General features: G+C 43.0%; 1 protein-coding gene across 1 annotated transcript in view; it reads left to right on the plus strand.

Annotated features, from left to right (window-relative positions):
- Positions 1 to 527: 527 nt before the first annotated feature.
- MEGF6 (multiple EGF like domains 6) overlaps positions 528 to 25,658 on the plus strand; it is a 1,140,767-nt gene continuing 1,115,636 nt past the window's right edge. The window contains exon 1 of the mRNA XM_085609125.1: positions 528 to 1,030. Coding sequence (XP_085465251.1) covers positions 945 to 1,030 — 86 coding nt within the window. The 5' untranslated portion in view covers positions 528 to 944. The remainder of the gene's footprint in view (positions 1,031 to 25,658) is intronic.

Below are 25,658 nucleotides of genomic sequence, written 5' to 3' on the forward strand. Positions count from 1 at the left end.
CATGAGCACCAGTTACATTATATAAGGACACATTCATTTTTGGTAGGCACGGGGAGATTGAGTGATTTGCCCAGAATCACAGGATGTTGAGCCGACGCCGAGACTGAACCTGGCTCCCCAGTTCCAAAGTCGGTAGCTCTGGCAGGTAAATTTTACTGAAGCGCTGGGAAAAATGCGAGCATGCTGTTAAAAATGTAATCTGCTTTTCGTGTGACGCAATATTATTATTGCATGGAAATCCTGGAGACACGTAGGTTCTCATGCCTACTTCTCGCAACACTATATTGTGATCCTGAGCAAATCTCCTCTCTTTCAAAGCTGAGAGAATTTACAGTTTCGAGGTGTGCATACAGATATAATAACTAAGCATGCATAAGAAAAGTGGAGATTTTACATTCCTATTTGCCCCCTCCCCCAGCTCTGGGAATGTAGACGAGACGGAAGAATCGTGAATCAAAGCTGCCGGGTGGTGCTACTGCTGCAGCTGCGAGGGAGGGCGGGGTTGGCTCAGACCCCGCCCCTTCTCTGACTCGAGCGAGGTGTATCTTGCCTGCATGCATGTCTGTTTGAATGAGGGACTGGTTTGGGCTCGGAAGGTTGCAGGAGGCACGTGAGCTTGCCGCTTGAGTGCTGTTCGGTGGGCACCCCGGGGCGCCTGGAACCACGCACAGGGCGATCGGGGCCTCTCCCATGCAGACCCCAGCCAGGGGGTCATTTCTTGTAACTTAGCAGCACGCACCCAGCAGAGCTGACATCTCACGAGTGTGATCGCCACATCTCCAGGAGCCCCAGACGAACTGCAAATGTGATTATCAGGGATTTCGGAAACAGCCGTCTCTAGACGACCCACCTTGGCGAAGGTATTTGACCGCATTCCGCGGAAGAATTAAACTTTTCTGCCTGTCTCCAAAAATTCACCTGGGATCCGTGCAGGCAGCGCTGACATGGGATCCCTACAGACTCTGGGGAGCATCCTGTTGTTATTCGGTGCACATTGGACAGCAGGCGGAGTGAAACTGCTGCCTTTCATGTAAGTAGTTGGAGAAATGATAATAAAGTGGTAATAACGAGAAGCAGGCGCGCGGGCGTGCAGAAGCGAAAGACCCGAGCCCAAATTGCTTTAGTCTGGTTCCGCACTCCAAAGACTGCAGACCTGGGCTCTGAAGGCTGCCTTTGTGCTCCGTCCAGCTGTGCAACAGAAGGGCTTAGTCTCTTTCAAAGTATGGCTGGTGAATTAGTAAATGCCTCTTCCCCGTGCTTGTTGCTAATGAATGAGCACTTGGGATTAATGTTCTGGTGTAGCGCTCACTACAGATTGCATTCGCCTCTAGGAACTGCCATATGTTTGCGAGCGGAGGGTAGGGGATAAACGAGACGTGCCCAGGATCACAGACGTTTGATCGAGTGGGGGAAGCCGAGATTGGGGCTCAAGTGTCCTCTTTCGAACACTCCAACTTAGTATTGTATTGTAATTACATTTATATAGTGCTTACTACCCCTGAAGATGCGTCGAAGCACTTTTTTGGCGAGTAGCACGCTACTCCGGAACCCATAAAGGATTAGCGGTGAATTAGTATAGTGAAAACATAAAAGTGATTTGAGTGGTGGTCAGTCAGTTGTTTGGATTGAGAAGGATAGTGGAGGGATAGAAGAGGGAAAAAGAGTTTGCCTTTATATAGCGCTTGCTACCCTTGAGATCACATCTCGCATGTATATCCCAAAATAGTTTTAAAGTGCCTTAGTGATCCAATCTGCACACTTCGGTATCAAATGCAGCGCTTTGCAGAATGTGTACCAAAAATCAAAATAAACAGGATATTGAGTGTTTCAGGACAGAGGCAGAGAAGAATGTCCTGCGCATACATCCTGTAAACCTCATATTGATCCAGAGGTATTGTATATAAACAAGTCTCCTTGGAGATGGTGCAAAATATTTCCTCTCATAAATGTTCTTCTGTGGTTTGCCCTTCCTGTAAGGTGTTGACTTTACAGGGTTTTGGCAGTGCTGGTAAAGTGGGTCTGTTTCTATTGTTCGTCCAGCCCTCCTCCCTCCTAGCAGTCTCTGTTTTATTCATCCGTGTCCCCAGCCCGGGGCCCTGCTTTCTGTAATCAGTTGGCTTTCTTGAAAAGGACGGCGGAAGCACAAATACCCAAAGGTATGCTTCTCAATGTATGTGGGGTGTGTATAGCGCGCCCAGGTGAATCAAGTGTGTGTAGGCGCTACCGACTTTTTGGCAGATAAGAACAAGCGAAGTATAGAAGTCTCCCAAGATCAACCAGTTTGGTTAGATGGCGAGTCGGAATTCAAAGGTGGGCTTTGGGATGTGGGTTCAACAAAAATCACTGGACTAAACACTCTGTGAGTTCCTCAGTAGCATGATATTCGTCATGAAGCGCTTCAAAGCCCCACCAGGGGTAGTAAGCGCTATATAAATGCAGTTACAATACACTACTATAGAATGGGTTCCTCTACTACAGCTCCTGCCTCCTGCCCATGAAAAATACACCGGGGGCTTCTTGTGTGTGTACCCCTTTGTAGCAATAACCTAGCAAATCTGTCAGCAACCCAGAAGCCCACTTCCTGGCCCTCTCCCGTGTCACGGATCTTGTGAGTGATATAATAGAGGTTGTGCTAGCATTTCAGAGCGTAGCATAACATAGCGTATCCTAACATAACTGTAGACGATCAGATTATCAGCAGAAGGAAACAACATGCCATTGTCTTTGCCGTTCACTATACTGGATAATATTACATATCCTAGCATCCTTGGAGTATCTGTGCGCGCTACAAGTTTATATAACATAACATACTATATATAGCACAACGTAACATAACAAGATCCATCGGAACACAGCATACGCCGCGATAGCCTGCATAGTGTATGTGCCACAAAGTTAAGAACAGGATTTGTGTGCAGCAGAGTGGGAGGTGGGCAGGCAGTATGCTGGGGGTGGAGAGGGCGGGCAATAAATGCCGACCATTGACATAAAAGCACTGCAGACAATAGGGAGTCTTTTCCCACTAAAGCGCTAGACGCGGGGCTGCAGAGACCACCATGTTTGTTGTGCTATATTGGCCCGTAGCCCAAGTCTCTGGGAGCTGCACGGGTGAGGGCTTTGCAGGGTCAGTGCTGATGATTTTGAATGCAAATGTCCATTAAAAGTACGGACTGACCTACGATAGAAGTGCAGTACACTTGATCGAAATTTACAGTATGTAGCGCTTAGTTGCGCAGGCTAGACTACTTCAGAGCGCTTTATATGTTAAAAGACATGAGAATGGACGGTTGTTTGCCCAAACACTGTTGTGAAGTGTGGAAAACAGATTTTTTTAAAAAGGCCTTCTGTTGCGACACTTAAGACACACACACCGCTTGCTTTAGCTATACTAGACCCACCTGAAGATAAGTACCGAAGATTGTTGGGTAAATAACATCTGTTTTTGCACCAGAGCTGTCCCCGGGCACAGGCTGTTGGGGAATCTGTTTCCTTTTAGAACTGTCTGCTTGACATGTGACTTTGCATGATCACCCCCCCCCCCCCCACCCCCTTAGGAAGTACCCCATTTGTTTGAGGTAAAGAAAAGTGACAGGACAGAGTAATGTACCATACTGCATTCATTGACTTGAGAGTGTGTTTTCCATATTCATGCTATGTGTTTTCCTGCTTGGATGTGTGACCTACTAGGGTTTCTTTCTAGATGTCACCCTGCTCACAAAAGCACCCAGACAACCTTCAGTCACTTAAACTACAGATTATGGAGATTTTCATTGTTAGATACCCGTTACAGTTAAATACACTGAGTCTACCGCAGAGGTTTGTAGTGCTGTACAACCCCCCAAATAAAATAAAGTTAAAATAATTCTCTGTTACCCAAGTCTTCATATGTAGTGATGTATTTCATAAGCATGCTGGGGAGATGGCTGAAACTACTGTAGTGCTTGGAAGCTCCAGTCCCCCAGCTTGACTCACAGGCACAGCTAAACTGTCAAGGTGAGCCCAAAGGAACCAGCCTTCTAAATGTAAATCCGTATTTGTAAAGCGCAAACTACTCACCCTTACGCTGGGGGCCGTCGTGGAAATTAAGTGAGCTATTGCCCAGAGTCACATGGTGCTGAGCCAGAGATCGAACCGTGAACCCTGTGCTCTGAAGCCAGCTGCCCTGGCCGCTGCACCACACAGCTCAACCTCTAATAGGAGGATATACATGACGTCAAGAAAAGGAGTGTCCACACATATACGTCGTGATAGCTAGATGGGTTGCAAGAAGTACCAGTTCCACAGTGTTTACTCATTTTCTAACAATAGAAACATTGTAACACAAGCATAACCTTAAACTTTACCAGCGTGCCAAATAACCTGTCCTGTACTGTGGATAGGTAGAGCGCAACATTCCCACAATTCCCAGTAGATGGACCCACATCTTCAACCTTCACATCCTCAACTTCTATGCTTACTACACTCAGACCCTCACCATCTCTAATGTCATTCTTATATGAAGGCCCTGTACCCAACCGATTGGGTTACTCAACCCCCATTGTTCATGGCTTGCCGTGTACCCATTCTGGGCTGTCCATAGCCTTCAGTCAAGCCCTATGCCTGGCCACCTTTGGCTATGTGCAGCGGGGTTGGTTGCAAGGCTTACCTGCCCTTAATTTGCTATCTGCCACATTTCATGCAGCTTAATTGAATAGTGACTAAGGTATTAGTGAATGAAACTCTAATTGCCGTCCCATTTATCTTTGCTCCCTTCCAGGTGGATATGCTCAAATCTTGACATATCCATAAAGTAAGTTAAACCCACTGACCGACTGTCAAATTTTGTGTGGCTTCACCAAACAGTGCCATATTTATTATCAGCTGAACACTTCTTTCACCTTCCTTTGGAATTACCAGGCCCCATTGACGGCCCTGATAGAAATTGAGAACATCAAGGATAGGTCTCTGACAAATTTCATGCAGATCCATCAGCCTGTGCCAACGCAATTAGTAAATAAAAAATATTTTGAACCCCCCACTTTAACTCATACCCCCATTCGATCTGCACAAATCCTGAAATACCTCCATTTGGTATAACTTGCCAGATGACTGCCACATTTGATGCAGTCATCAAACAGTACTGAAGTTATATGCAAAGTAGAATGTTATTGCCCCCCCCCCCCCAACTTTGCCCCTCTTGATGGACTGGCACAAAACTTGACATGCCAATTAAAAACTCAAGCCTTTCAGGATTCGGCCAAGTTTGGTGCAGATTCATTAAAGTGCCAATGTTATTAGCAAATTAACACATTTTTTGCCTCCTTTTTAACTCGGATCTCCCTTAACTAAAAAGTAATAAAAAGATGTTAAACATACTAAGTCCCTTTTAAACGTCATGCAGATCCACGAACCACTACCAAAGTTATTAGCAAGTCAAAAACATTTTTGACCCCTGACTTTTAGGTTTGTTCCCAATGGATCATCACAAAACCTAATGTACCCGCACCGAGTATCACTTGCTTGCTACACTGGGCACAGATTGGTCATACAGCTCCAAAGTTATAAATAAATGAACTTTTTATTGACCCTTTTAAGTATGTCCCTCTTTATGGATTAGCAGAAACTTGACATAGCAATAGGAAACTAATCCTTTGTAGTTCCTGCCATATTTTGTGCAGCTTCATAACACATTGCCAAAAGTATTAACATTTTTAACTAGCCACCCCCTTTATAGATATGTACACATTTGAAAATACCAATAGTAAACATATTGTGTCTGCCAAAGTTCAGGTCAGGCATACTGGTCATTTTGCCAAAGTTAGGAGCAGATTAACAAATGGCTTTTCAACTGACAAGATATACAGAATTTTTAATTCCTTCAACCCAACTAGCACCCCCTTTCAAATGCTTACGTCTCCAAAACTGCTGAAAGGATTCAAACTAATTAACAATAAGTTTGTTTTCCGAGTAAAGGTTTGCCTTGATGCCAACTTTGGTGTAAATTCGTTCAGCGTTTTTTGCTCAGACTTTTGGCAAAATTCCCTGAGAAGTGCTAATTTTTTTTACACCCAACCCCTATTTGTTTTTCCTCGGACGGAAGTTCAACGAAAACTGCCATGCTAACACTTAGCTGACTGAGTTTGTAGATTACCAAGTTTAGAGCAAATCGGTCCACAGGGTCCAATGGAAACACCACATAACTACACAGTGGCTTTTGCAACTGTGTAATATACTAGATGCTTCAACAGCCGGAATGGGGCTAGCAATATCTTTTCCCACTTTTTCCCAGGGAGGGCATATTTGGCTAAAAATGCCACACAATGGTGGACTTAAAGTCCGTTGTGTTTGATCAACAATTTCACACAATGCACAACATCTCACTGTGCTCTCTACCAACAGAATAAATAACAGGCCACTAAAATATTCCCCTCACTCAGGGCTTAGTAGGACAAATACCTAAAAATAATTTATAACATCTTAGAACATTGGAATGTGGAGAGCTCCATTGAAGACAATATAACCAGGCATATAATGGCTGGTATAAGCTCAGAGCTTCAACATTCCAATGTTTTTTTCAGGTTTCTCCCTTTTTAATTTAGAACATTCTACCCTTAATGAGTGGCATGTTCTAGTAGCCTTATAGCCCTTCTGTCTCGGACAATATCGGCTGTTACGGGCCCTCTCCCTCTTTTTCGGCATTCACCTGCGACTCGGGCCAATAACTGGGGTTTAGAGCCTTTAACAAATTCTGCCAATGCATTTTTAGTGAATGACACTAATATCAATTAAAACACATTCACATTTAAAGTTTAGAAAATTCTTGCTGTCGATATAAACATGCCACCTGTAGTCAAAACTGATGTCAAATGTTTGTGCTCATTTCATAACAGAAACTCACTCTACACACAAACTTCCTCAAATGTTCAATTTCATATACTTGTGCCAAAATGTCTGGCTCCATGAAAGAATGCATCCCTTCAGCCTTAACAAACGAGATGTAAATGCAACGTCATGTTCACCACCTTTCACTTAATCTCCCAACACTGCACGTCACCCCTCCTGCTTGCATCAGTCATTGCAACACTCACATCCTAGGAATAAAGACCCTGCAATAGTGGCGCTTTACAAATTGCATTTTCAGGTCTTGCATACCTGACCGCTTTTAGCTGTCTGTGGCTGAAAACCTCTTGTGGACCATTCCAGAAACATACAGCTGGCTTAGAGACCACCCATTGTTTGCAATTGGTAGATTTATTGCCATTCTCATTTTCTCAATTCTTATTCAATGGCTTGCTTTTCATTTCTTGTGTTTGTCCCTCCCCTTTTGATTGTCTGGCTTGTATCCTTTTCTGCTGCTCACATTTAGGGAACTCCAAGAAAGAGCATGTGTTTTCTTGCTCTCTCTCTTATGTGTTGCTTACTACCCCATCACCTCCCTCCTTGCTTCTCTGTCACTTGCCTACCATCCGCTTCTCCCCTTCCCTTATGGTCTTTTGAATATTTGTATTGAATTACATTTTTTGGGCAGGCCCGGCATCTGTCAGTGGCTGCAGGGCCGCTCTTCATTCCAAAGTGTGCTTTTGAGCACCTCTGTTGCTCCCTCGCCTCACCCACTCCCCTTTGCTACATCCTTTCACTCAAGCACCTCACTTGCTTCCCTATCCTTGTGGTCCTTTCAATAAATGTATTTATTTGTTTTAAGAGCCTAGTAGCTGCCACTTTCCTACCGAGCCGCTTTACACTGCAAAACACACTTTTGATCTAATAACATTTATTTATTTGCTTATTTTATAATGTACCGAGCAACATAATGTCCACCAGTTTGGATCTATAAATGGGGAAAAAAAGGAAAATGGTGCCTGGATAATCGCATAGTCGCACACGTGTGGTGACTCTTGCACATGCATAAGTTATCATGCATGCGTATGCATGTAGAATAGTGCGGTCGACAGTGGTACCATGTCATTGCACCTTTTCTTTTTTTCCTCTCATTTTTTTTTTTGCTGTTGCTGCATGGCATTGGCAAAAAGCATTGACAAAACCAATAGGTCAATAAGGTAAAACCTATTGGCTTTGCCTGTGTTTGTTATGTTTGCAAAGGTTTCTTGACTACTCCACACCTTTTTAACACTTCCATTTTTTGCATTAGTCATTTCTGGGTATATGTCTTCTCTATAAAAATCCGTCCACATTTTGAATAAAACGAAGCAAGACCTAGAAAATGCAATATATCTTTCTTGCTTTGGGCAGTTGAAGTTTCCTTGATTGACCACAGCCAATTCACTTTCAAATGGACTCCTTTTTACTGTGCTCGCGTCCCAAATAAGGCACGCTTGGCACAGCAGATTTATATCTTCAACATTCTGCAGTGAGACCATTTGCACAGAAGATGTACAACAATCTTTCCAGCCTACGACGTGTACTCCCTTACATAAGTGCATCAATATAATACATTCTCAAATATACTTTCCTCCTATCCTATTTAACACTTCACGCAAACGTCTTTTAAAGACTACAACCACAGAGGTTGTACCAAATAGGATCAGCCTGAGCCTCAATTGGAAGGATCCACAGATGCAATGAACGCCATCAACGATGTGAATTTGGGGTCTAATAGATCCTATATGTACGCTAAATAAAGGTTGTGCTAAACCAACAAGCATTCCTAATGAAAGCATGCATTTCCATTATATTCGGAAAAGGGCAATCGGCCCACCAGAAAACCATTAATAGGTCCTATTAGGTTCACTTACTCGTTTAACACAACGATTTGCCCAGTCAAGCACAGCCAGCAATAAAGAGACTCATTCACTTGAATAATCTCAGCTAATTATAGTATTTCCTTCTCAGATCAAAACTCCATCCTGGGAGCAATTTGTTTCTTGTTAATCCATTCACCATTGGTGGTACTCATTCTTTCACTCTTACTCTGCGCGCAACATCCTTTAACTTTCTAATTTCTCTATTAAAAACCTCTGGAAATTTGTATGGTCTTTTTTCCTCAATAATTTGTCGGTCTCCTGCAGCTAGTACTTCTTTCTTGATATTAGGATCTAGTATGTGATACAAACTCTTGTGACCCTTCCAACCTAAAGCCGTTGGTCCTCACGTCCCCAGTTATAACTTTCCTTTACTTTCTCTCTCTTTAAATGTAAAAGTTAATATTATCACCCCTGCATCTTTATGAAATTCCCTCCATATCCACCAGTCTTTACATCAGCAAAGTAAATTTTCACAAACTTTTTGCTCAATTTTCAATTTGCACTCACTTTCTGAGATAACAGGGTAAGGTGAGCCTGAAACAGCAATCCTCTATATGTTGACTGTAATAATTGCCATTTTTTATGCTCTATTTTACTTCTTTCGCCATTGTCCACATTTAAAACACACTTATCCTTGCTTCTCTTCCATTCCCTTTTTATCAGATTCCCCCATTTGTGTCAAATTTGGGTGCAGAAAGGGCAGACACATAAAAGTCAAGGAAAATACATTTTATTAGGAGTTGTGACGGAGAGCACACCGAACAATACATATATATATATATATCTATATATATATATATATATCCCCAAATTAAGGTATAAGAGCGCTTTACATGAGCACCAGTTGCACTACAGACAGACACATTTATTTTGTTAGGCACGGGGAGATTAAGTGATTTGCCCAGAATCACAGGCTGTTGAGCGTCCCTGTCCAGACTCGAACCCGGTTCCCCAGCTCCGAGGCTGGCCACTCTAGCCGTTTGTGTCTGGGTGAAGTGTGTTCAGTCCCTCAGTAGGGTTCCTATTGTTTCCAGCAACTAGGTGACCAGCCGGAGAGATCTTACAGTGACCCTTAAAAGAACAGAAAACTAAGGCACATATCAGTCTTCACCAAATGCTCTAACCAGGTTGTAGCTTCTCTGCTATCGTTTGTGACACACAGGTTTCAGAGGAATAATGACAGACAAACAAAAGCCAGTTTCTGTGCACACATTTCCTTTGCACTAATGTAACATAACAAGAAACACGGATTTGTTCTAAGTCTATTCTTCTCTACAGTGAGTGGAGTAGAACTATTCAACTCTTCTCTACAGTAGGCGGATTAGCTCTAAGCCAATGTTTCACTATAGTATGGAGTTTGCAGTAACTGCTCTCAACGACAATAATGCAGGTCAGATTAACAAAGCAGTAAAAAGAATATAGAGAGAGAAAAGTGCTCACTCACTTTCCCTTATTAAATGCAACAATCAATGAAAAATGCCCCTACTACTATGATCCATAACCTATTTTAGATGCCCCTCTCACATCTGTGTGTGGAAAAAACTTAGCTTAAAAAAGAACCCTCACTCACTAACACCAGTTATTGGCATGCTTCATCATAGGGTTCCCAACCAGATGGTACGAAGCTGATGAGGATCTGAAGTAGGTACCTAGTGGGTGAGCACCTTTAACAAATGAATGACTACAAGGGTCACCCCCTCGAAACCTCCATGTTGTGAGGGAGTACCGCACAACAAAAACTCGAGAAAAGAGTCACAACAATCATAAGTTACGAACTGTCATGTAAATACTGTATGCCTTAGCATGCATGCGTCACTGGTCCCGAAGAAAGCCCTACATGGCCTACTGGCATTCAAACCAAAATGGCTCAAACACGTATGCCTGGGATGTGAGAGATCATCACCATCTCAGAGCACACCCACCACTGTTTTTACACCTTGCCTTAGGTTACCATCATTAAAATGACCTTCATTGGTGGGTAACCAAGAGGCAATTTTAAAAGCACCTCTTCACCTTAATTGTGATGCACCAAACCAAACCCGGACCGCTGTAATCGGGCATCGCAGCACACTCAGATACACTACGCATCTCGGGTGGGAACCCTATGATGACGCATGGCACTAACTAGTGTTAGTGGGTGAGGGTTCTTTTAAAAATAACTTAGAGTTTTTTCCACACACAGATGTGAGAATTGCACCTAAAATAGTTTAGGGATCATTGTGGTGAACTCGTGTTTCATCGATTGTTGCAGATTAACAAAGCACCAACAACAAAGAAGGTACAGAACTTCAGCACAAGATGGCAGCATAGTTTCAGCAAAATCTGTGCTGCTTGCTGTTTCCTGGTAGTACATTGTCTATTTCATGAAATGTTCTTCAAGACAGTTCGAGTCATTTTAGGCCCTAAACCTGGTCTCCAAGACCGGACTGGCCTTAGAGGGCACAGGGCGTTTCCCTGTTGGGCCGGAAGAGTGCTGTTGGGCCGGAAGAGTGGGGGACGGTTTTGGACATGTGGGGGGCATTTTTGTTAACAAGGGCCGGTTTTGCAGCAGGGCTGCAGTATTCACTCCTCTGTAACAAAAGCAGCAGCAGTGTTTCCCACCAGCACCCCCGCCCGGTTGGTCCAACCTTATTGCCAGGTCTGGTTTGCGTTCCCAGTCCCGCCCTGTTAGTGTCCCCAGTAATGAGGGTACCATTCCGACATCATATGTTGTCATCGGAACTTGTCTGTCTTCAGCTTCACCTGTGCAATCCCGGCCCGCCCCTCTTCATGAGAGACCGTGCCCTTTAATGTGACCGTGTGTAAGACCTGTGCCTGCCGCTCTGTTTGTGACATACCGTCTGGTGCATACATGCTCTAATGCTTCCGAAGAGCTCAAACACAGCAAACCTGCCATGAAAATTTGTTAACCCTCTGTTTTTCCCAAATTTATCATGAGGTAACATTGGAACAATTACTGTGACTACACACACTCCGATATTTTCAAATACAAACGCCACACTTCTCACCCTGACACTGGGCGTGCTTAGAGCATTGTGCCCACCACCACAATGCCACTATTTCGAGCACATCTTGGTCAGCAGCTTCTTGTTTTTGCAGTCTTTTTAATTTTTTTTTTTTTTTTTGCAGCAGGCCTATTTAAATGCTTTCGTGAAGAAACGTGCGAGACACATACATGTACACATGTTTACTCACGCACAAGCGCACACACACACACACACATGCAGACACACACATGCACAGGAGCACAAGATCCAGGTGGTTAAAGCAAAAGCTTTGGCAGAATCAATGGGTCTGGCTTTAATGTTGTAATGTATGGTTGCAGATCTAAACATATTAAAGTCAGAACTACTGTTTGTGCCAATGCTTGTTTCTCCTATAAACTATTTCTGTCTTCTCTCAGCCACAAACACTGGCACTCGTCTTTTTTAGTGAATGATGATGCAATTATAGTTGTCCCGGTTGCTCATCCAACACCCAGAATCCCAAATGTCAAAGCTTTGGATGCTCCACAGGTGAACATGCTGGGCCATGTTTACAGGACAGAGGTAGGAGGGCTCAGCTGTGCAGGGGGATCCCTCTCAAAAGGCTGTCTCTCCAGGCTAACATCCGGGGCATAACATAGGCCCCTGCAGTACCTGTGGCACGTGGGGGCACGCTTGAGGGTCGTGGGGGCACGCTTGAGGGGGGTCCATTCAGCCCAAGACCTCCTAATATATGTGAGGTATGTGAGTCTCAGAGCCTCCTTCTCACCACTGAAGAGGGGTCAAATCATTTTGTGTTACACCATTGAGTCCCATGTAATAAATACACTGGTGAAATGGTTTAAACTGCATTAGAACATTGGAGTGTTAAGAGCGTCATTGAAAATAATTGAGTGCACAGGGTATCTAATGGCTGGTAGAAGCCCAGAGCAACAACATTCCAATGTTTTCTTTTCACAGCTTTTGCTGTGAACATAGGCCTCATGGAGCCAGAGGGGATTTCAATCCCCTCGGACTCAGTGAGGCCTTTGTTTTACAAATTAGAACATTCTGCCCTCTAATAGCCTTAGAGCAGGCTCTACAGGCCATTAAAGGCCCACTCCCTTTAACGCTGGAGTGGGCCTTTAAGGGGGGTTCTAAGGCTATATTATAGTCCCTGAACCTCCAAACTTCCAATAGGAGGACACATAAAAAACATTCTAAAAAGGAATTTACATAGAAGTACCTCGCTCTAACTACTATACTTTAAGAACTAGCAATGAACTGTATAAGCTAGAAGAGAATCAAATTTAAATCTGACTGTCTGGCCTACAGAGTGATTTATAATAAAAGCTCTCCTTGAATTCAGCGGCTGCTGACTCCCTATAACCCTAAAGGATCATTACTCACCACAGATAAGAAACTCCTCACTGTACCAAAAATAAAGAAATCGAGACGTGGAGGGTGTTCCTTCGCCTACCTAGCACCAAGGCTCTGGAACTCGCTGCCTTTATTCCTGAGGATGACCGAGGAAGAAACAAAATTTAGGAAACTACTCAAAACGTATCGTTTTGAATGAGCGGCTTGCTTGAACCTCTATGTGATAGACTTGATTTTTAGCCCCGTTGGGTAGCCATGTGCTTTACAAATCCCTAGCATTGCATAGCACATGAAATATCATTCTATTAATTTACGTATTTATTGAGTATTTTTATATAGTGTGCTCTAGGCCAGGAGCTACAGCATGTTTTAAATAGAACATGCGTCTTATTATTGGAATCCTTGGAGCGAGATTTAGCTTTAACATCAGTTCTTGCACCTTCCTGACCTCCCAGTCAATCAGCAACTTTACTCATTGAGAAGGATCTCGCCCAAATTACTTGCTTGTGGCACTAAAAAATGTTCACTTTTAACATTAAAAAAATGTGGTGCCTGTAGGCCATAGACCAATCAGCACCCAGCCTCTCGGGCGTCCGCTGACAGTTACAGGTAGTCAATACTGATATCTGATCCTCTTAAAAGGACAATCTCTGTAAATTACCAGATACATGCTCTCATCTCAGTCCAACGGTCCCCAAAACATCATGGATGAACCCTATAGCAGCCTTAAATCGCAGCAAGGCTACAAAATACTGCTGTTACCCAACTCCACAGCTTTAAGATTTGCAACTTTGAAGAATGAATGGTTGAGTAGTTGAGCCAGATTTGAAACTTACAGCTTGTATGTGGAGTTCAGTAAAAGGAACACTAATCAAACTAGATATCACAGACCAAGTAGTAGAAAATAGCACCAAAAGTGTGATGCATTGCAGAAGACTAGAGATCTGCACTTTCAGGGTTAAGGTCAGAAGGGAATATATTTCAGCAGACATGAAAGGAGAGTGCTAAGAAAGTCCCCCCAGACACTGGAGGAGAGGCCCGTGAATGTGCGTTGAAACCTGAAGGCTATATGTTGTACTTATGGTCAGCCACGGCTCCTACTCTATGGCGGAGGAGCGTCGCACCACTTGCCAGCAGCCAAAAAAATGAAACATTAAACCATAATCAACCCTTGTTTATTATCGTTTTATATTTGCTCTCGGAGCCGAGGCTTGGGGGCGGGACCAGGTGGATGACAGGCTGGTAGAGGAGTGGTTGCTCTCCTATTCAGTGCGCTTGATGGTCTGGACGGCCATCTCAGGGCGGCCAAACTGTCATGGGCACTGAAACACTCAGGCCAATCCAGATGCTGCTCTCAACAGCATGAAAGCGGCATCAGGATTGGACACAGCGGACTCTGGGAGTCTGCGCCTGCACGGGAGATGAGTACGATGCTCCAATGCAGCAGATAACTGTTGTTTTCTTCTATTTGTCTTGTCATCCGTCCGTCAACCCATTTCTCTCCCCTCCTCACCACTTTATTGATACACCGGCCGCTACTGATTGTGGTGTGGAATGGTGATGGATGGAAAGAGAGAAATTTCAGGGTGTGGGTTGTTCTCACCGTTGATGACGGTGTTGATAGAGGGCAGCTGGATACACCTAGGAACTGGTAAAGAGTCGTCAGAAGAAGGAGGTAGAGTGACTGTAGAGGAAGGGGAGTGGGGGAGCTATTCTGTTGCAAAGGGAAGAGTAGAAAGGATTGTAGGCTGAATTGTGTGATTATGACTTGGGACCCTGTGGTTGGTATCAGGTGGTTGTCGGTGGCAAACTTTCAGCAATCAACAAATACCGTGTTAGTTTATTGTAAAACATGTTGTTGGTCCCACGTGGACAGCCAGGAGAAAATTGGAGCCGAGAGGAGTCAGTTGAAAATACCAGGAACACCTAGACTTCAAAATAAAATTTCCTGATTTTGCAAAGCACTCATTCATTTCTAAAGCAGCATTTTGGTGCTGAAATAGCAAGATGTTAATCCCCCTTGCCTGACCTCAAGATGGCTGCCACAGTGGGACCCTCCTCGATGCTCTATCTCTCCTGGCCTAAAATCATTGGTCATCGTCCTGATCTTGATCAGCCCCCACCCCACCCTGTTCCTGCTCACCCACCAGGACATATACTCTGAGAACTTTCCCTTGACAGCTGAGACCTAGCCATTTTGACTGATGCCCGGTGGAGCTCCCTCGGGAGCTGACGGGGAGATGGGCTATGGATTCCCTCCTTGACCATCACCTACCCAGCCGGTCTTTGGACAAACTCTCCTGCGTCTCTCCTGACCTTATCTCCCTCCTCCCCCTTCACCCTATCCCTCTCCGCTCTACTCTTCTCCTCTTTCGAGCTATTGACCTTTGCCCTCACCGGTCCTTGCTCATAGTTCCCACCCTGTTTATCTGCTGGACTTTCTTCTGTGAACTTTCCCTCATCAGTTGAGACCTAGCTATTTGACTAATGCCCGATGGAGCTACCTTGTTTAGCTATAGGGGAGACGGGCTGTGTATTCCCTCCTCGGACGTCACCTACCCAGTCGGTCTTTGGGCAGACTTCCTTTAGTCTCTCCTGCCGTCTTTTCCCTCATCCTCCCTCTTCACACTTCGCCCTTCCCCCCCTCCGCTCTATTTGTCTCACCTTTCTTTCCTCTCTCAATGTGTTGCTTATTTTTGATGTAATGTGTAATTGTTATCATTTTCTGTAACATTGTGTAACCTAATGTAAAGCGCTCTGATACCTACGGGTCTAGCCAGCGCTATATAAAACTCATTAAATAAATAAATAAATAAGATGTTTATAGTGATACATCTTAGTGGCACTCATTTTGTCAATTTGGTAGCAGGTAAGACTGAGTGTACCTAATGAAGCTCCGACCTGTAACTTTCAGAAATGGATGGATGGTCAGTCCACTGGGGCTGTCTTCCCAGCTGCGTGCTACAAGTTAGTGAAAGGGTCTGTCAAGAACAAAAATAGTATCAGTAGCATAGTGGCTCCTGGAGCTGGTGGTCATTGTGGTATAATTGCCTTTAAGTAGCATGTATGTGTATTTAAAGTATGGCTTTGTTTCTTTTGAACTTTTCAGTGATTTATAATTATATAGCGCAAACATGAACGTGAAATGACCATATGCGATATTATTCACCCTGTTGATCGAGGAAGGCCGAACAGCCAGTGCAAGGACGTTTGTCAGCCTTAGCAAAGTGAGAATATGCCAACCGGCTCTGATGGCAATTTGGGCTACATTTGTTTTGTGTAGGGTCTAGGTTGACACAACCATGCTGTTGGCGTCTTGGGCAGCCACAGACTCAGACTGTAACTTCTTTGTTTTTCAAAGAATGGAAGCCACAGAGTTCCCACCACTGATTAACTTACAGGCTGATCTTTAAAATTAAAATCTGTTGTGCCCTACATCAAGGCTGCCTTTTCAATTCCAAAGTCCTTCCAGGTCAGCTTGTTCTCTTCTGGAACTTTACCTTCCAGATGGGAGTTCACTGAGATTCCCTGTGCTTCTCATATTTGACTGATCTTTGAGTAATAATGCTGTAACACTGTTGTCCCATGCTCTCCAAGGCCCCATCATTGTCCAGAAGCAGAGGACTTCCTGAAGGCTGCAAGCACCACAAGGACAAACAATGCACTTGAAGAAGTACACTATGCAAATGCATACCAGGCCTGTTACTATTCCCAGGACATTTCTCCATACAGGGCTAGTGTCTTCCAGTTCTGGTAAGCTAGAGGAAACATTATAGCACAAGGTGGTAGCTCACCTGTGAAGTTGTGGCTCTTGCAAGGATCCTTTACTATGGGCTTTGGTCCTTTTAAGATCCACCTGGTTGGAGGAGAGCAACAGCTGTTGGGTAAGCCAGCGGTAGGAATTCATGGCCCTATTGTAAAGCCAGCACGGTTGCTGAAAGTACAAAGGCACTAAGGAATAAAGTTAACTATCCAGTTTTTAGGTTTTGGCATAGTGGCGTGGGAAAATATATCATAGCTGCAGCCAATTAAATTAAGCAGCAGGGGAGGACCAAATTAAGTGGCAGGGTTATTTAAATAAAGTGGCAAGAAAAGACAAATTAAGCTGCTTGACAATACTACTTCATTATTTTGTCATTTTCACCAATTTTAACACTGTCTTAGCAATGGTGCACCTCATGTGTACCATGTTGGACCTGACATTGCCCCTACACTGTCTCTACCTTGTTCAGACTCCAACTACTTGAACCTTGCCTTACTAGGAATTTCTTTTCCTTTGATAATGAATATTATCAACAGGTTAAAGGTACATCAATGGGGGCTGTTTTCACCCCCAACTTAGCTATACTTTTCATGGACCACCTTGAAATGACTACCATCCTATCTCCCACTAACCCCTTCATTACCGGCGTCACATTATGGCGTCGGTACATTGATGACATTTTCATGATTTGGCACAAGAATGTCGAAACCCTCAACCAATTCTTACACTGGTTGAATAATAATTGTCTTGGCCTTGATTTCACCCTCACACATGGCACATCATTGATTCCTTTCCTTGATCTCCCCATTTACCACTCCAATGGCGAACTACTAACCAGGCTCTACAGAAAACCTACAGAGCGTAACACCTTACTCCGTTACGAAAGTAATCACCCATAAGCACTATGTGACTCTTTACCATACTCCCAATTCTTGTAGATAAGACGCAACTGCTTCACCAAAGAAGATTACTTTCGTGAAGCCACAGTCTTATCCACCAAATTGAAGCTCGTGGCTATCCCAAACGTTTGGTGCGTACGGCACAGAAACGAGCCTGGTACTACCCTAGAGAGCTCTTGCTCTCCCTCAAAATCAAGTCTGACAACAATCGCATAGTTTGTGTGAACACATTCTCTCCTATCTCTAACCCCATCCGCAAATCAATCATAAAACACTGTCCCACTGTGAACGCAGGCAACCTTAGCATTGAACTACCCCTCTGCTTTCCACAAAAGCCGCAATCTTAAAGACCATCTTGTACGGGCAGCTCTACCTAACCCCCAGCCAGCCACCACCCTTGATGCACACTGGGGTCTTGAACCACTAATTGTACACGCTAAATGTGGCAATTGTAATGTCTATGATTTTACCATGGAAGGCAAAGAATTCCCCTTCAATAATGTGATAATCAAATCAAGATAATTCTCAAACTGTAATACTTGCATTGTTATTTATTTGATTCAATGTCCCTGCCTGCTAATTTACATTGGCCAAACAACACAAAAAGTGAAGACAACACCGGAGTAGAGTGTGCTGCAAAACTCCCAACGCGCCTTTAGTGGATCACTTCACAGAGGCCGGCCATAATGAGGATGACATCAAATGGACAGTCATTAACGTTGTGAAACAACCTCCAAGAGGTGGAGACATTGCGCAACCCCTGAATAAAGAGGAGCTCAGACTGATCATCCGCATGAACAGCATCAGGAATGGACTGAACAAGAATAAGGATTGGGCCACCCTGCTCTAGACCTCTCCTTGGACCCATAGCATGGTCCTAACTCTGAATATGGTTTGCTGTCAGCGTGTCACGTTAATACAATTTCCTTAACATGTTTATGATTTTATTTGTTCACTCACTATGTCACGTATATGCCATTACTGCAAATTCACTTATCACATACGGTTTTTATAGTGGCATAAATTGTTTTAAACACTTTAAATCTATGGCTTTTCCTGTTCTCTGCTATATTACGTATTTCCAATTGAATCTGCCCTGAGACACTTCCAACTAACACCCACGCGTTATTATGGTTCAACCCTGAGCGTCCCAAATGCAGCGAGGACTCAATTCACCCTATGCGGATTCTGCTCCCTTTATTATGATTATCAGTAGCATTTTATTAGTACCATTGAGTTGGGTTAACTAACCCTCTATCAGACCAATGCAACCAATCGTTTTTTTCTCTGCCATGGTAAATCTGTCCTCTATTTTCTGCCTAAACCCTAATCCAACATGGCCGCCATGACGCTGAGTCACAGTTCACTATAAATATATGCAACCTTATTGGTCGGCTGGTTCCCAGCTATTGATCAGCAGATCTCACATCATTCTGGTAAGCGCGCTGTCCCGTTCAGTCACCCGACCCCCTGCTACTCCTTAAGACATGGGTCCTAAACCTTTTTTCCTTCCTTACCTTGCAGTGCATCGCCACATGTTAATTTATTGAATATACTATTACGTATTGCTGAAAAACGCCTGAATATCTTCACCACCTTGTCCACAGGTGAGGACTTTTGCATAGCTAGTCACCTTTTTAACACAATATTGGACCAGCAATCACGGCACCTAATGCATTGTTCTCCATTCCTTTACAACCATTATTACTGTGGCTCCGGCCCCTCCTGAGTCCACGTACGGCTATCCTTTTCCCGCAAGCACTATCCAGGTGAACCTTACCCTTAATCCACTAGTGTTCGCCCTTATCACTAGCGCGCTACGTTCTACGCATTCTGCCTTGGACTTATCTTCACCTCACCCGGCATACCCGTTATTGCGCAGCCTTCACACCATTAATCGTTCTCCTGTACCCTAGCGCATCCAACACTGACTGAAGTTCTCCATGTCCCACTTGGCGCAACTCTCACGCTCACAACCAAGCCCTCAGGCCATCAGCTACTTGTACCTTCTGGGCAGAAGTACCACGCGCACGATCACATCCTTAATTACCCATCGTACCCTTGTGCAGCCCACATTGCCTGTAGTTCTCCGTTTCCCGCTTGGTGGTGTTCGCTCACAACCAAGCCCTCTGTCCATCAGCTGCTCGTACCTTCTTGGCAGACGTACCACGCGCACGTTCAACCACATCCCCTCATTGTTGTATATCTTTTGCTGCAAGCATTCCGGTGAATTTTATCCTTTATATAGGCACTTCATTAATTGTCACCATCTATCACCTTCCTAAGTCTAACCTTTCGCCAATTCATGGTCGGAGTGCACTCAACCACGTGCATGTTGCGTCTGCTTCACACCTTGACTGCCCCACGGCTGGCACAATGTTTTACGGCTCTGTATTAGACGTTCCCTAATCTCCTTCCCTTTTCCTCATTTTCCACAGGCTATTTTCATTGATTCAGGCTTGCACCTTAACTGTCCTGATGATGATCCTATTATTGTTTTTAAAGAATCGAAACGTTGTCGACTAATTTAAACAGTTTGCACCTTAATCGCACATGATAAAAAAAGTGCAGTTACTGTTCCTCTAAGCTTGTTAGAAATTGTGCTCAATATTCCACAAGCTACCCCATCTTGCCTGATATGTTTTTGTCCTAAATGTATTTGTCATGTGTTCATGTAGGATGCAGGATTGTGTCCCACGTTACTGCTATGTTTGTATTTTTGTTCTTTGACATTTTTGATTTACTAAATTGATTGTCCGGCTGGACACTCGCATTATAGTACTGATTCAAGTCTATAATTATCCTATTTACTTAACTCTTGCGTTTAAGGACCCCTCTTCTAATACTGGACCTGACACCCTTGGCACGGTTTTCCCCCATACTTTTTTGCCTTCACTCCTTCTGTTTTGCTGTCTTTGTTTTTGTTGGCTCTAGGACTCTGCACACTTCACCACAGCTAAGCAGTGTTAAATTGCTTGTGCTTACTACAGTTAACATGGTAAATTTGGCTTGCATATCTGATCTGGGGCGTAATATCGCCCCAACCAAACGCACAGCTACAGGCGCCTTCTTCACAATGTGTTTATTCCAATTTTTTCAATATTTTCAATATCTTCCTTGTAATCCATATGGTAAGCATTTATGTTCAACTGATTTCCAAATTTTGTTTACTCCACACACGGAGTGATATGCCAATTTTCACATTTTCTAGTGCTCAAGCTGGGCCATCCGAACCTCTTGCAAAAACACGAAAGATGCAAATTCGTCCAAGGCAGTGCATGTTTATTTTAGAACCCAATGCATTTTGGGCCTCTGGTGCCCTTCATCAGGGGTCACTACAATGGCAAGTAAAATGATAAGAATTACCAATTAAGCATCTGGCATTACCAATCTTAGTTAATCATTATGCAATTAATTTGATAATGTTGCGATATAACATGCATCTTTTTCCCCACAGTGCATAGCCTAACAAACAGTAGCAATGTACCCCATTGAGATGACAGCATCTTTGATCCTAATGATCCCTTCCCTCATTTTTTACTGCTCCCAGTTGTCACATTTCATTTACTTATGAGTCTGTAGTAAAGTGGCACAGCATGTACCCAGAGACTGAAATTAAATGCTACTAGTGGAGTGGACCTGCAGTCCACTTAAGTTACCTTTTTAAATATGTTTCTGGTGGAAGTATGCGGGCACCACACCTGCCATTACAATGCATGCCATTACCACGCAACCTTTATCATGCAAAGCCTTTAACACTCATTGCCTTTACCACGCAAGTCATTACCATGCATATGCCTTTGCCATGCATATCTTCAAAACAAAAATGCTAGTATATCGCAGGTGAGTGAAAATCATATATATATGAATAACTTTACTGAGAAGTTTAGAAGTTTAACCACATCAAACAGTAAAGATTATTTTACTGATTCCTTGTATCTTTCTTTGTTTTTATTCTTTTGATGAGTCGGGTAATACAGTAATACAGCCAAGCACTACAACCAACACAGGTTTAGTGCACACTAGCGCTTCTTAAGGACTCTCAAGTTACTTATTATGGTTTAATGAGCTGAACCCTGTCAACTGGATCATATCCTCAATCTGTTGTATCTGCATTGGTGACCCTCAAATATCAAGGAAGTGGGCTTACAAATCATATTTCATTCTTATCAATGACTTTTATATATATTGTTTACAAGTTTTCTTTAATTATTACATTTCTGTCAAATTCCTACTTCGCATATGCAATGCAGTGTGTCACATTTCAGTCATATATATATATATATATATATATATATATATATATATATATATATAGCTTTCTTGCATTTGCTGATTCACTTCTGGTTTCAGAAGCATCTACAAGGAATATAGACACAGAAAACATTAAAATCATCACACAATCATACAAAATTAAAACCAGAAGAAAACATAATCCCAGTAGATAAAAAAGACAGGGGGCAAGCTTCATGAATAATAAGGACAGTATTTACAATAGTCTAAGATCTTTTTATCATTAGTTCATCTAGCCCAAATGTACTGCTAATTCTTCATCCAGATTCAGCCCATTGGTGTACAGGGTATTATACTTTATAATGAGTTTGGACTCTAACCTTCTCAATTCTTGTACCTTATTGCCTCCCCTTTCACGGATCGGGATCCTTTCTAATACACACAACTTCAATAAATTAGTATTCTTATCATGTTTCAGCCTGAAAGGCCTTGCAATTGGGTACTGTTTATCTTCTTTATTAGTTGCCTTGAGATGTTCTAGCACTCTTTTTTTGGCTTGATGAATAGTGTTTCCTATATAATACTTATTACAGGGGCAACCCACTGCATAGACTGCATGATCCAAATTACATGTTAAATGTTTAGTTATTGTGTATGGCAAGTGGTCTGTGGACAATTTGATTGATTTACAATTCTGACTGTATTTGCATGCTTTGCATGCACCACACTTGTAAAATCCTTGTATAGTATTAGTTTCTTTCGATTTTCGTATTGTGCTCTGACTTAGGGTATCTTTAAGTGACTTACATCTTTTAAAAGTAACCTGGGGATTTTCTCCAATGTGTTCTTTCAAATGCTCATCTGTTTTAAGAACTTCTCAGAATTGTTTAATACTGCGTTTTACTTCCCTTGCTTGCCAATGAAACGAAGTAATGAATCTTAACGCCTGCTTTTCACCTTCGTTTGATCTACTAAGTGATAGAAGTTCACTTCTATCAGATTTGGATACTTTCTTTGATTATCTTTTTTAGGATACCCTCTTTCTAAGAATTTGTCTGACATGATCTGTTTCTCTTTTTGAAAACTCTCCTCTGAGCTGCAGTTTCTCTTCGCTCTCAGTAATTCCCCGTATGGAATACTTTGGATTAGATTCTTAGGATGGCAACTGTCTGCATGTAGCAGACTATTGGCTGTCGTGTACTTTTGGAATAGTTCACTTTGGAGCTTCTTCCTTTTGAGTTCCAATTTAAGGTATAAGAACTCGATTGTTGTCTTATGCTCATGACTAGTGAATGTTAGATTTAACAAATTATTAATTAACATGTTGACAAAGCCATATGCTTCTTCTTGGTTACCTTTCCAAATGCAGAAGATGTCATCAATGTATCTTACCCAGAGGACAACGTGGTTGTCAAAATGACAGATGTTACTAACCACCTGCTCCTCCCACCATCCCAGGAAAAGTCCTGCAAAACTGGGGGGCGAAGCAGGTCCATATAGAACTATAACGCGCGCCCCGCAATGCACTGCTTATGGCCTCACATATTACATCACTCATGACATCTCAAATGACATCACTGATGACATCATCCACAGAATCCGACGCACCCACTCACACCCCAATGTACCCTTTCATACACCCAATCCAGCTTTCACACTAGCATTCTCAAAACCATTGACACACTCATACCCGTACTTACACACCCAGTCACTGATTCATAGGACTACACACACATCCACTCAGTCACCCATAAAGCCACACATACACACATACACCAACTCACTCACTAATACAGTCACTGATACATCTACTCATATACCCATACAGGCACTCATACACTGTCAGTCACCCATAGAGCTACTCACACACCTACTCCCTCATCCATAAAGTCAATCACACAGCCACTTCCTCACCTATAGTTATACACACACTCGTCACTTATTCATACAGATACTAATGCATACTCACATAAACAGTCACAGACACAAGCACACACTCACTCACTCACTCATAACCAACTCACTGACCAATACAGCCACTAATATATCCACTTAGACACCCATACAGCCACTCACACACTCAGTCACGCATAGAGCTACTCACACACCTAGTCACTCACCGATAGAGTCAATTACACAGCCACTTACTCACCTATACAATTATACACAAGCCCACTCACTTATTCATACAGATACTAACACATACTCGCTCACCTATACAGTCACTGACAAGCATACACTCACCCATACAGCCACTCTTGCAATCACTCAGTCACAAATACAGTCACTCATATACCCCCAACACTCAACTATGCTGCCTTTCACATATGCAGTTACTCACTCATATACCACTGACACATCTATTCACTCACCGACACAGCCATACACACAATGAGTCACCCATACAGCCCCTCACAAATGCACTCACCAACCCATACAGCCACTTAGACACCAACTGACAGACTGATACAGACCTTCGCACAACCTAGTCACTCACCCATACCGTCACTGAGACACCTAATCACTCACTTATACAGTCAGTCACGCACCCACTGAATCATCCATACAGGCACTTATACACCCACCGATTCACCAATACACCTTGGTATATTTATTTAACACTCATAAACTTTTTAAAAACAGTCACTGGATGATGTCATCAGTGATGTCACTGACCATGTCATGAGTGATGTAATATGTGAGGTCATAAGCAGTGCATTGCGGGGCATGAGTTATAGTAACTGCTGAATTTCTTTGGTTTTGTACAAGTGAAATGTCAGCCTAACTATAACGTCCCTGTAACCTTTGTTTTTTCAGTGAATTTCTAAGGTTTTTTAAAATTATAGTTCCTAACTATAACGTCCCTGTAACCTTTGTTTTTTTCAGTGAATTTTTTATGGTTTTTAAAGTAGCCACGTTTGCAGAGTGGTGGAGAAAGGAGGCTGGGCCTCCGACCACCTCTCAGGAATACTACTGCGTAGGACTTACAGAAGGTACCAGGAGGGCTTCTTGGCCCCCAAGGTCTCTCAGGAGTAAAGTGGACTTCATCCTCCCAACCAGAAATGCACCACTAGCCGCATTTGCAGAGTGGTGGAGAAAGGGGGCGTGGCCTCCAAAGACCTCTTAGCAATCCCGCTGTGTGGGACTTATCAGAGATGACAGGAGGGGTAGTTGGCCCCCAAAATCTGGAAGAAGCATATAGACATGGGAATATTAGATTGCAGTCAATCAACAAGGGACTAAGCATATATGCGTTCTGGTTTTAATCCTGATTTTACCGCTCTATCAACATATTAATTTATTGATGTTTTAGAATCGAATATGTAATATGTTTTACTATATGATGTTTTTAACACCAAATCGACATTGTATTATACAATGACTGATATTCATTGAGAAGAAAAAAAGTATTTCTGACCTTGAGCATTATGTCATCAGATGAGTGTAATAGACTGATCTCTATGTTTATGGTTAAACCAATGCACTTGTCACTTTAAATTGCTTGTTCCCACAATGCAGTTCGTCATGTGATCAAGGCCTGTCCAGGCCGAAACGCGTTATTGCTGACAAACAGCAATAAAATATACCACATCAGCTATATTGGGTCCGTGTCTGTCCTTTTCCAGGAGCAGGAAACGAACCGAGCAGAGGTTGTTATATATATATATATATATATATA

Source organism: Triturus cristatus, chromosome 1_2 (assembly GCF_964204655.1).
Source record: "Triturus cristatus chromosome 1_2, aTriCri1.1, whole genome shotgun sequence".
Taxonomy (NCBI): Eukaryota; Metazoa; Chordata; class Amphibia; order Caudata; family Salamandridae; genus Triturus; species Triturus cristatus.